A 13,473-nucleotide genomic window follows, 5' to 3' on the forward strand; every position below is an offset into this window, starting at 1 on the left:
GGAATTTTCATAGATTTAAAGAAATGGGAACAAATGATGAACCTTTGCAACAGGCTAGTGGTAACAAAACAACTTAAATTGGTTCTTTGTATGTTGTCTGTCTACAACAGAGGTTTAAGTGGCTTAAGAAACAACAACAACAATGACAAAAATGTTCCTTTAAAAATAATCGGGTACAAGAATTTGAAACGAGTGAGAAAAAAAAGCCAGTGCAAAAAGAAGAACTATGACTCAAGACCACTTTAACAATTAGACGAATGTCTGGCTCCTTGGAAGCAAAATATAAAGAAATGAGAGTTGACTCAAGACTTTTGCACATTACTGTACGTAGATTATGTTTTAAGTTGGCCGTGGTACTAATTTTAATCTCACATTAGCTTCATCCTGTGGCAAATCTAATTATTATGGTATTATGGTAAATATGATTGCAATTATTAAATATGATTATGATGATTATTGTTATTCGCCATCCTGTGGTAAGGCTTCTTTGATTGTCCATTCTGGTTACACAGGGCCTTGTCTGTGTAACCTGAATGTGCAGCGATGTACTAAGGATTAACTTCTGAGGTAAACCACTTTACTTAACGAAAGCCAGATCACTAAACAGACACACATACACACACAAACGCACAGAGAAACATAAGCTAAGATGCTTATTTTTTATTAATAGTAAAAATCGAGTGATCACATAATTTAGTAGTGCGCATTGACAAGGATATTCAATAAATATACATTCCTTCTGTATCTTTAAAGGTACAAGATTTCATTATTAGCATCATCTCAAGAAAGGCTCATAGCTACTGTTCACAGCTCATAAAGGCAAGGCATGCAAGCAGCAGTCATGCCGAAAAAACATACTAAAGGTAGGCAACATTTAAAAAGCTTTACAGGCAGTATTTGAAATGTATCTCTCGGTAATAGTGCTTTGTTTTGCTAAAATAAGCAGTTCTGCCCTTCTGTGTACAAGAAAAATATGATCTGTTACAGAGTTTTCACTAAAAAATGAACATTTCGCTGGAGCAATGGACAGGCAGACAACACACAATTCAGAAACATTCCAGTTTGTTTTTTTGTTTTTTTAAAATTTTGCTCTGACTCTATAAGTTGCATGTAGCAGATTTTAAACCACTTAAATCTTGGCATCTGTGTACTCTGTACTGTGTACAGAGCTGAAATAATCCCCACTGTAACTGGAAAAAGATTTGTTTTCCAAAACAGAATAGTTACAAAACACAAAAACCATAAAAACCTGGGCAGAATGCAGTACCAGCGTTACCGCCCTCCCCATATGACAATCATAGATTATAGCAGCGTATAGTAGTGAATCTGACTCCAGGTCAGCTGGCAGATAAGCATTACAGTGTGGTGACAGTGCTTTACACATAGATATTATTATTGTCATAATCTCAAAGTCTACTCACTTGGTATGGAGAAGTTATGCTACAAATAAAAAACGACTGTGTTTGTCATTTAAGGATACTTTTATGAAGTAATTATTATAGATAGATACGTGGCTGTGTCTTGCACAGAAAGGTATAGGTTCTTAGGGTACACATAAGTAGTAAAAAAAAGTTTTTTGCTTTTCAGAATGAAATAATTTTTTAAATGGTATTATTATTGTTTATAGTTTATACATTCTGGTGTGAAAGAATCGCTCTCAGGATAGAGTCAGTTAAGTGTTATCTGATAAAACACACACATGCTCATGGAACTGCCTGTTATGCATGTTACACGTGCATAAAATCAGCAGCTGTGAACCAACATGTTGCTTGATCAAGGCTGAATTTTTCATTTAACATTTAATAGCAACTTTTAAGTGAAAGCAAGTAACTTGCCTCGTGACATCCACTAGATGGCAACAGCTACCCAAGTTTCAACTGACTCGATATTGGCCAACAAACATTTGAAATCCCAAGCCCCTGAAATGAAGAAAACTGGACTTCCTTTTGATCCATGTGCCAATTTAAAAAGATCCAGCTGCCTTCACGTAACATGCTTAGGACTACCACGGCGTGGATGACTGAGAACCTCGACAGAGATTCGTTTTTCAAATGGTACACAACCTGAAAAATTACCAAACCCGAGATATTGTTTTAGGGATGGAACTAATGTTTTGTTTTCATTGCTGATTAAATTGCTAATATCTTTATTAGTTGGATCAAGAAACGTCACCTCATATATTAATGATAGAAAATTACTGTTTATGTAATTAATACATTATCAGAAGACTTGTCAATTAATTCTCTCCTGAAATCAGACGTAACACTGATGACGCATGTGGCGCTGTCATGTTAAACACTCCATAGCAACACATATATACATTTTAGACACAGACATCCCTACGATTTTCTCTCTGGTGGTGTTTTTGACTTTACTCAGTTAATGGCTTTGAAAGTTGAAAAAAAAAACCTTCTGTATTATTATAAATCCCACAAGAATCATTTCTAAAGGTTACACTTGTAGCAAAGAGTGTGTAAACATGCAATCATTCGAAATGCAAATAAATGTTGCTTCAAGCTTTCAGTCAAGTATAAACTAAAGATGCTAGATTTGTAGCTCTATCTCCACAAGATAAAGGGAATATATATTCTGTCACAGGCATGACATTACAGGCCAACATGTCCTTGAGGTTAAAATACAGCAACTGCCTCTGTCAAGCTCTGTTAAAAATTCATTGTATTGATTTGGTTGACAGCAGAGACCCTCTGGCCCCTTTCGTCTTAACGCTACTTCAGTATGTGTTCAATAAGTCACAATGCTGGGTTTGAAAGGATACTACAGATATCCATGCAATCCACCTCTAATCCCAGGATTTGTTTATGGTTATCGATAATGATCTTTTAAGACCCTTCTGGATCATTAGCTCCCCCTCCTTCCACCATAAAAAACCACAGCTTGCTTTATTGAAAGTAGTGGCTGATGGAGGATGCTAAGCCATCAAATGCATCATCTAATTCAGTCATGCAGTGGAACAATGCACCCATATTCATACTTCTGGAAATGGAAATAAAACATGGTGGACATGGTTTGAGCAATCCCTTAAAAGGCCCACTTCATCAGCTTTTTTTTCTAAAACAACTAATGCTTACAATTAGAGATCAATACATTACTTGGCTCAGCCACATGAAGCTGTTTGTTTCCAGGAAGCCGATTAAACTTTTATTTCAGTCTCTGCTTAATTGTTGTTTTTAAGAATTTTGCAATTTAAATAATGTTCTGGTGTGAGTGAATACTATGGGAAAAGCATAAACCTGTTTACTTTAGGCTAACATATTCAAGACCATTGAGAGCACAGAGGCAGTTAGAGATCTGCAACAGCTTAAGGTGTGTGGTAACCTGTGTGTGGTGAATTCTGAATGCCAGATGTAGCGACTGTAGCTACATATGCTAACGTGCCTCCTGCCTCTTCACATGCAGCTGTTATCCCTCCTTTTAAAGGGTGATTAATTATGAATGTTAGCTTAAGTGACATACAATATTTAGGCAATCAGTGCAATTTATTTCCTTTCCTGGGAGATCTAAACAAGGACAAAAAATAATATATAAGTTGTAAGGTTGTAAAATATTATTAGCCTATTAATCAGAATTCTAAACCAAAATGATTTTGTTTCATTTGTAAAGAATCAAAAGTGCCAGCCTGCTGTGGAGCATTTACTTTCCTTCCTGAGTTCTTCCTTTTATCAAGTCCTGCAAACCAGATACCTAAATTTGAAAAGTGTCTTTCTATAAAATCACAATAATAAACTGCTACAAAGACCCAGTGTTGGAAGTCCATTGCCACTGGAGGAAAGAAGTTCTTCAAACATGATTTTTGTGGTCACACAAATCCATTGGCGATCTCTCTGCCACCACTGCTCTCAGCGGACTGACTGGGTACTTCCATTGGATTGTCGGCGTTACCTTTTATTTCTACCTGTTTTTGGTCAAAGCGACTCATTTTCATTTGACTCCTCTCTTGGTAGTTGTCCATAACTGGCACTAACCCACTAGCAGTGCCTTGTCGAGTAAGTTTGCTCAGTCTGTCGTTACGGTGCCTTGTTTCGTCCGGTGTCTGTCCAACAACTTTGTGATGATTTCTTGGTAGTATAGATCCTTTATTATGCTGCCCTTTCTGAATAGGCAGTGGTCCATTGCGTAGCTGGCTGGCTTTGAGTAACACCATTGGTTTGATCTGGTGCTTGTTGCAAACCAGGAATTTATTAGCCTGCAGGGGGATGGTGTAGTGTGAAAACCAGTCCCGCTCAAACGCAGCCTGTAACTGCTCCACGACGGTGAAGTTCCTGTCGTCGATATCTTCTAGCTTACTGATCACAAGGCCTGCTCCTGCATTAAAGGTAAACTCATCCCCCTCCCAGTCAAGATTACCTGTCAGGAAATAGACCACAGTGAGAAACACAAATGACATCGCAGTTTTGGGTAACTTGTAGATGGAACTGAACTGAAGAACTGAAAAGCATATCTGAGTTTATAGATTGTAAATCAAAGTGGAAATTGTACGATGAACTCATTTGCAACCGAACAGTGATGATTGATATAACTTGTGGGTTTTAGGTCTGTATATTCAACCTGCATTCTCTTCACTTTCCAGCAGGGAGAGTCTCCTTAAGTGGGGTGATATGTGACAGGAGCAGCATGAGGGTAAGGTAAAGGAAGGTTTACATAGCAGTAGTGAGAACTGCTATAGTTTGAAGAGAGTGGCACAAATAAAAAGGCAGGAGGCAAAAGATTAGAAATGAGTACATCACCTAGACAACAAATTAGACACTTCCCTGAATAGGGAAGAGTCTAATTTGCAAAGGGGCAAAGTCACCTCTTTTTGTTAAGAAAACTGCATCTTTAGTACAATGCTGCAGATGTTCTATCAGTCTGTGGTGGCAAGTGTGCTGTTCTGTGCTGCAGCCTGCTGGTGAGGCAGCATCAGGAACAAGGAGGCAAGAAGGCTGGAGGAAAGCTGGCTCTGTTATTGGAGCCAGACTGGACATGCTGAAGGAGGTGGAGGAAGGATACACACTAAAGATGTTAGAAGCCATCCTGAACAACTCTGAGCACCTACATTATAAAATCTTTATGGAACAAAAAAACATCCGTCAGGCTTTTCAGTTCTTATACAAATAGCAGATGAGCTATGTCAGACATGAATTTCCCTCTTGGATCAAAAAAGTTATTCTTATTTTTATACTTATCAGAGGGAAGTTAGGGAGGCAAGGTTGAGATGATTTGTATAGTGCAGAAGAGTGATAGTGAATATACTAGAGAAAGGATGCTGAAGATGGAGCTGCCAGGCAGGAGGAAAAGAGGAAGACCACACAGGAGGTTCATGGATGTGGTGAAGGAGGACATGCAGAGGGCTGGAGCGATAGAAGAGGATGGTAGGGATAGGGTGAGATGGCGGCAGTGGTGACCACTAAAGGGAGCATCTCAAAGAAAAGGTTGTTCATTTTGTAATGTGTGCTCCCGTAGTAAGTAGAACAGGCAGCAAAGCAGGATAATCTTCGCTAAGTTTGGTTACCAGTATGGTGATGGTCAAAACACTCAAGTCGAGAGTTCAAAACAGGACTACACAAATCAATTTTGTTGATGATACAGTGGCTACATTAGGTTTTTATATTCAGTCGATGGGTGCCACGGACTTTCCTGTCTCGGATGCTCACTGTCTGGTTATTGTTTTCCATAAAAATGGATCAACATCCAGATTTTGGAGATGATTTAGCTGAATTTCAGAGACTGGACCACATGCCTCAAACACTGTTCATACTTGCACCATACGTACATTTGCTCTAGTTTTGTGCAACACCCTCCCTCCTGCCTCTAGCAAAGGTATCAGGTGAACTTGCCAGGGTTACGAGATGCAGCAGATCCTCAGCGAGGCTTTCCCCAAATCACAGTGTCTGGCCTAGCTTGTTGCTTCATTATCACTAAATTATTTTAATTTGTATTTAGGGTTGTTTTCCTGGTTAGTGATAAAGCTTAAACAAATGAAGCACACATATAATTAACCTCTGAACATCTGATTATAGTGTTTTTGACCTTAGAGTGCCAGTACAGTCATTTCCCCTTGTATATTTTTTTCATCTGTGTTAGGCAAATTTCCTCATCATATTGATCTTTTATTCTCACTGTCAGAAAGAAAACAAAAGAGGAAGTATTCCTTTAGGTCCACTAAAAATAGGTCACAGGCATAAAGTGAGCAGACATATAGGCCACAGTCATAAAGTCTAGTCGATGAGCTCACCTAAATAAATGGCTCTGTCTGTAACCATAAACCTGTTGTGGTTTATTCCTTCGAGACTGACATCCCTCTGGCCCCTGGGGTTGAAGAATTTCTGTACACACGTACACACACATGCACAGTTATGCAGTGAGCTTTGATAAAGAGTATCTGTAGAGATGAAAATAGTGCATATTGGCCCTGAACTTACAGCTTCTAGTGAGCAGTTGGCCTGCTCCATGCACAGACTCCTCAGGGACCAGATGAAGTTGAAAGTTAGCGGATGAGTCTTTTCCGAGCAACTTATCAGCAGACGGACTCGTACATTCCTCAGGATCAGAGCCTCTCTTATAAGGCTGTCGATACGCGACCAGTACCTTGGCACGGATACAAATACACGCAGAATTAGGCATGCAGCTGGTCCGGCACATACGCAGTTTAAACACTGCACTCAAGCCACTGGTGATAAATGCCTGCCAAGTCACTGTGCGGCAGCATATTTGCTCTAACCTGCTGGTGTTTCTGCCGATGAGGGGCAGGTAATCAGTAATGGAGATATATATGAAATGGTTGGCTTCTTGGATGACCCTGGCAATAGCTTCCAGATCACTGCTGCGATGTTTGGGAATGAAAACATCCGGTGAGCTCTGTCAACAGAGAATTAGGGAATGTTGGTGTTGCGTACTCCTCTTTAAAGATACACACAACAGTGATCACAAGAGCATTGTGTAAACAGATAATTATTACCACAGGAATCTTCGTAAACTACAGAGTTGCCACTGTGATCATTAAAGCTGTTATAATCATAATAACTGACTGAGCTTTCCTCGTTATTATCATTGTAAATGAGCATCAGGGTTTCTCGTTGTGTGAATAAGTGAGGATTAAAGTTTCAGTTTTAACTTCCTTGCTGACAGGCACTGTACCCTATGAATGATTAACTCAGAGTGTGTGCTTGAGTGTGCTTTTTGTGTTCATTTTAATATTACTGAAATGGACAGCTTAGCCGAATCAACATTTTTTTTCTGCTGGATCACCATCACTCTTGTCCAAGAAGATAAGGACACTGAAAGACACAGCATCCTGCAGAGGACTCTATGAAAAATTAACGTTCCCTCTCCTAAGCTGTCGCCACCACTGCAGGCAGCTTTTACACTAATGTGTACTGCACGCACTTATATTTATGTCTAATTTCAGCAAATATGTATTGTAATTTACCAAAAGTTGGGGTTTTGGACTCCAAAAAGTGTGTGTTTGCTACATGAACCAATGAATTAATTCATTTATAATGCAAACTAATACTTTAAATGTTACTTACAGAAACATAGGCCAAGGCTTTTGTGCCATTGATTGTGAGATTCAGTGGCGTGTCTCTGTTGGATACAGCAAATAGGCGCTTGGACCAGAAGGAGGGAATAAAGTCTTTATACTGGAGACCCCAGTAGAGACTGAACACTTTGTGGAGGTCCAGAGCCAGACAGCTGCAGTTGTACACCAACACACCCAGCTCCTTCCTCTAAAAAACAAACAAAAAAATAAACAAACACATTTTGTAGAGCAAAACAACAATTGAAACCGGCAGCATTTACATAATTAAAGATGTATATCTTCATTTTTGCCTTTAGTTATTTGAATCAGCCTTTGCCTATCATCTCCATCAACATTTACCTTCCAACTAATATTAACCTGTTTTACTGTTTTAACACTTTTATGCATTCATCTACATACACACACATTTCTCTGATATTTCCACGTCAGGCCATATTGTCCGCATGCCTAATTCAATTCCAAGCCTTAGTCTATCCTGACAAAAACAGCAGGGAATGTAAATAGTGAGCCTTTCTGTTCCTGATCTTCTTTTTTGCTCTCAGTACCATTTCAAAGTGGCACTTGTCATTTTTTTGATTCTCACCATGCAGTTCTTGGAGTCACCTTTTCTTTCTGTCATTCTACACAACCCAGCAGTGTTCACATGAGTAAAGCATTTCTAATAAATTCTTCTCTTGCAGCTCATGTGTTACTAAACTCTTGCCATTGTCTTTTTAAAAAAAACGCGAATATATGCACTCCTCAATAGACTAAAAATCTAGTCCATAACCTATTTTCATAGATATCTACAGAAATAAGGAAGGAAAAGAACAATGTCAGTCTGTTTGTTTTGTGGTCTAATTTAAATACAATGTAGCATCAATATAAGCCTGGCTGAGAATGCATCAAACATGCTGACCTGACAAATACTTTTGAATAGTTACCTTGTGCTCCTTGCAGTTCATCTTCCTAAATTAAGGCCCTCACTAACAAACGGTCTCACACTTTAATGAGCTGTCTACCTTTGAAAAACAGATGAAAGATTCTGGATTCTCTATTTTTGGACGCCACCTCCTGCGCTCACAAAAACATATACACAGATATAAACTGACTGTGTGCTAACTATTGTTCTCTGTTAGGTACACTTTGCTAGTAACGCTTGGACCTACAGAAACATCTACACAGATATAGTTGAACCCCCTTTTGCCTTCAACAGTTGCTTTAGTTCTTTGTGGCACAGATTCAGCAAGACTGTGGAAGGATTCTTCATTCCTCTTATTCTATATCGACATCGCAGAGCGGTTCGAACTTCAGCAGGTTGTCTTGATCTTATCTACATGCCTAAATGCACTGGGTAGCTGCCATGTGATTGGCTGCAGTAACAAACAGTTAAGAAAGTGTACATAATGAAGTGCCTGGTGAGTGTATATACAGCACTTTCAAAATGTTTTAGGTGTTTAAGTTCTAAAAGAACTTAAGAGTTTTCACACTAAATGTTGGTATGATTCAGTATTTCTTTCTAATTCCTGCATTGAGGCAACTGGTGGCGTGAGTCGATGCAATATAAATAAAATTGAACAGAATGAATTTGTGTACAGTTAGACGAATAAAACTATTTGTGTATTCATTAAAAAACATTCTAGCTTCCCTCTTGGTGCCTATAATATTTGCACAGCACTCTACAAATACATTAAATCTGAATATTCTTGTTTCGTCAACAATGCTGTTTTTAAGCTATACTGGCTCATACCTTGCGAAATGTAAAGTTCGATCCAATAGATCATTACGAGAACTTTACATTAACAATACCAAATTTCAATAATTTGTGTTACTATCCTGCCTCAGAAATCACAGAAGTAAAATTTGGTTGATTTTTCTCCAAAGTCTCTGTAAGTATTTCTGTGGGTATTGTAAAGTATGGTGGCAGTACGGTGGCCAGAGATCTCCAGTCCATGCTGGCACTGCCGATGTAGAAATGTTTCCTGTCGACCACCCAGAAGGAGGAGTGAAGGTTGCCTTTGGTCAGAGCTGCCATGTTAATATAGTGAACCTCAGCATCTAGAGATGGAGAGAAAAGGGAGTTACATGTGAGACATGGAGGAGGATAAAGACAAATCTGCCAGAAGCCATACCAATAGAGACAGGGGATAGGAAAGATGGTGAGAGACTGAAAGACTGAAAATGTGACCAGGGGGAGCAAAGGGCTGAACAGTCAGATCTAAACACAACATAACATTTTATGTGTTATGTCATAACATATAAAGCAATGAAAGTAAGAGCTAGGTGTGATTACTGAGTTTAGTGAGCTCAGTTGAGTTAGCTATTCCAGTTGAGATTTTCAGCTGAATTCCTCTTGCTTTCAGTCCCTGCAGGCTGGACAGCAGAGCCCTGCCCTAGAGGAAACAAACCAGCAAAGCAAGACTGTTACATGAAATCCATGCAGTATAATCAGATACACAGAGTTCAGACTAAGTGCTTACATTTTTTACATTCAAGTACTATCATAAGTGATAAATGTGCTATTTGTGTCCCATTCATTTTTTTCAAAGCACAGCTATCCAAAAACATGTAACCTTCTGTGCATATTTAGAAGCACAAATTTTACAAACCCACAAACGATGCATGTTATTGCTGTAACACAAAATAAAAAGCAACCTGTTCGACATAATTTACACACATTCATCTCATGTCATTTAGAAACGAGCAAACTAACAATATATTACACTTGATATGAAGATTAATTTCCAGTTTCATGAAGTTTTCCTTCATAAAACCGACCTGAAATCCACCCAGAGTACAAGATACTGTGAGGGACTCCTTTCATTAAGTACCTTTGGTGATACAAGGAAAATTACTCATCCTTCATTAGTTTCTCTTTAGTGATCACTGAACACACATTACAGGACACAAATGAAGACAGGAGCATTTTAAATAAGAGCTAAAAGCTACAGTTGAGATGCAAATTTGGTCAATTTGGCTCCATTTCTACACTCAGATCCTGATGTACACTAGGGAAGTTGTTATTTCACGATGTATTAAAACTGTGTTTTACAATTTAAATGAGACATATTAGATTTTACACTTTAAGCCCTGTTAATGCATTACATCGAGTACTGCCCAGGCTTTAAAAACAACATTATAACACCTTCTATGGCTCCAGAGGATTATTTTCAGTCTGTTCAATGGTGTCTTTATCAGTTTGAGTTTGGGAAGTTCACATTTTTGCTAGAAAATGTATGTTCCATATCACACTATATGGACAAAATTATTGGGCCACACCTCTCAATCTTTGAATTCAGGTCTCCTCAGAAACACAGTATGACTTAGAAACATTCTTAAAAATGGGTTTATCCTAAAGAGCTCACTGAATTCAAGTATGATACTGATAATAGGGTGCTACAATTGCAGCAAATCAGTCTGTGAAATTTCTTCTCTGCCATATAATTTGCAATCAACTGTAAGTGAAATTATTGCAAAGTGGAAGTATTTAGGAACAACACAGCAGAGCCATAAAATGGGGCACTAAGTAAAGTTAAATCGGTGGTGCGTAGGGTTTAAAAGTCACCAATGCTCTGCTGACTCAATACCTGCAAAGTTCCTAACCTACTTTGGCATTAACATCAGCACAAAACTGTGCACTGGGAGCTTCGTGACATGGGCTCTGTTTGCCGAGTAGCTCTTGTAATGTGTAAGTGACCTCGTACCACTATACTGACACAGAGATTTAAAGATGTTTGCCAAGAGTGTAGTGGAAAAAGGTAGATAAATGCAATATTTTCCAATTTTCAATTTTAAGGATTGGTTTTAAAAATGGTTATCTATGTCACCCCTACAACAGACTGGTCCAAATGCAACCCCCCAACCGCAACCTTGAATTGGATAAGGGGAAGAAAATTAAGTGGATGGCTCTTAAAAATCTATTTCTTTTGACTTAACTTTATTTCTGGGATTTAGTGCATTGTAGACAGACAGGAAATATGTACTAATATAATCAAACGGATCAGACAGACGGGAGACAAACTAAGGATCCAGGTACAGAATGCTTTCTAGCTCAAAATCTATAAGCTATTGGTTCCCACCCTGTTTGCAGGACTGACAGATATTCTTTTCAGTGATGGTTTGTAAATACCCACACTGTGTCTCCAGGATTATTAGCTTTATGCCTGTTGTAGCCACACAGATGTTCACAATTTGAAGAAGAAAGCAGAGCACTTCCACCTGCATGCAGTGAAGCTTGCCCTTTTACAGAACATTACATTTTAAATTTCATATACAGCATGTTCAATTTTTAATTGAACATGTTGTAAAATTTTTAGGTTGGTGCAGACTGAAAGAGCATTAGCTCCTCTCTGGCCTGAGGGGACTGAAAGGTGCAATCCGTTTCTGACCATCAGCCTCAGGGTTTCATTAATTCTGACATATTCAATTTTTTATGAACCATGTGTTTTGCCAGGCTGTACACACACACACACACACACACACACACGATGGTCAATAACATTCACCCAGTCCAATATGAATGTGTAATTATCAGCAGGAAATATTGTACTTTTTCATGATTTGATTTACTGTTTTACTTGTAAATGTTTATCAAACACACTTTCTGTAACAGTCCAAACACATGGCTGATGCTAGGTTAAGTGGTGATTCTAAATAAGATGTGTTTGCCTGTGTGTGTCAGCCCTGTGATGGACTGGTACTCCCATCTCTCACCCAGTGTCAGTGCGGACAAGTTCTAGCCTCCTAAAAGTGGTTAGGAACATGGATGGATGGATATTGCATAAAGCTACACTTCCAGTTCAACAGGATGATTCACAGAACAGAGCATCAGAGCAGCTGATTAGCACCAACTGCATAAACACAGAGTGACTCTAGGAGTAATGGGAGTTGGATAAAAAGCAAAATAACATCAGTAACATTTTTGAAAGACGCACAAACATAGATTAAAGCCCATAAATTTAAATAAATGTTGCACAAAGAACAAATACAATGATTAATAATAAAGATATATTCTATCATCACCCCTACAAAACAGAAGTTTTTTGGTTGACACCCTTTACATGTTATGCTTAGGACATTTTGTTAATCTATCAGTAAGCACAATCTCTTTAATCAAAATGATATGTTTAATGCTAAAATATAATTATTGTTGTTATACTTGAATATCAAATTCTGTTTTACAAAAAGCACAGAAAAATATTAAAAAACATTTCTTTGTAATCATCTTGTTTTCTGAAAGAATTTTTCTTTTTAAAGAAAATGTATCCAGTAAATGTATTTAGCAATGCAAGTGTTTAAAAAGGCCAAACAGTCAAATTATTCAATAACCCACAAGATTATAAACACAGTCATCTGCTTAAATTTAAAAATGTAAAACGGACTGAGTACATGTAAAGTAGTAAAAATAAGCTCGCTGATCAACTCTTATAAGCATAAAATCTGATGTTATCAGATTTGGATAACATATAATTTACAGTAGCATTTTTCTCTGTGTAAATGTCCTTTTACTTATGAGGTTTAAAATCAGGATCTTGATTTTATTGAACCTTTAATGTATTTAAGGAACCAACTTTGTCTTTCACCAGTTTATACAGACTAACACAGAGAGAGAGAGAGAAAACGTCACAGGCATAAAATGTAAATACTACTCTTGCAGAATTAAATCCCTGTTGATTTGCTCTATTTTTACCTGTCGGGCAGCAGGCTGGAAACTGGATTCATTATCAGAGGAGTTAAGGAGCCACTGCGGGGAAACTATCTCTACGACCCGGATAGCTTGGTTCAGTAGGTTGTACAGCCCTATGGAGAGGGGGAGGTGGGACGTGCTGTTGTTTAAGAAGGAAATGTCTTCTGGGATGTTCTCCACGAGCACGACTCTGTGAAATGGAAAGAAAAACATACATATTTATGTAGGAACTGCTTGATAACAGATGCACAAAGTCACAAAAGCATCATTT

General features: G+C 38.2%; 1 protein-coding gene across 2 annotated transcripts in view; it reads right to left on the reverse strand.

Moving 5' to 3' along the window:
• Nucleotides 1–653: 653 nt before the first annotated feature.
• The window catches only part of LOC147315972 (inactive phospholipase D5), a 78,109-nt gene continuing 65,289 nt past the window's right edge, over nucleotides 654–13,473 (reverse strand). For both annotated transcript variants that reach the window (XM_086259042.1, XM_086259043.1), the window contains exons 3-10: nucleotides 13,206–13,392; nucleotides 9,810–9,909; nucleotides 9,447–9,574; nucleotides 7,527–7,724; nucleotides 6,719–6,855; nucleotides 6,420–6,585; nucleotides 6,233–6,323; nucleotides 654–4,365 (exon numbers count right to left, since the gene is read on the reverse strand). In XM_086259042.1, coding sequence (XP_086115168.1) covers nucleotides 3,818–4,365; nucleotides 6,233–6,323; nucleotides 6,420–6,585; nucleotides 6,719–6,855; nucleotides 7,527–7,724; nucleotides 9,447–9,574; nucleotides 9,810–9,909; nucleotides 13,206–13,392 — 1,555 coding nt within the window. In that variant the 3' untranslated portion in view covers nucleotides 654–3,817. The remainder of the gene's footprint in view (nucleotides 4,366–6,232; nucleotides 6,324–6,419; nucleotides 6,586–6,718; nucleotides 6,856–7,526; nucleotides 7,725–9,446; nucleotides 9,575–9,809; nucleotides 9,910–13,205; nucleotides 13,393–13,473) is intronic.

Source organism: Aulonocara sp. 'chitande type north' Nkhata Bay, linkage group LG13, assembly GCF_057382095.1.
Source record: "Aulonocara sp. 'chitande type north' Nkhata Bay isolate Kocher_YH1m ecotype deep benthic linkage group LG13, A_spYH_male_GT1.1, whole genome shotgun sequence".
Taxonomy (NCBI): Eukaryota; Metazoa; Chordata; class Actinopteri; order Cichliformes; family Cichlidae; genus Aulonocara; species Aulonocara sp. 'chitande type north' Nkhata Bay.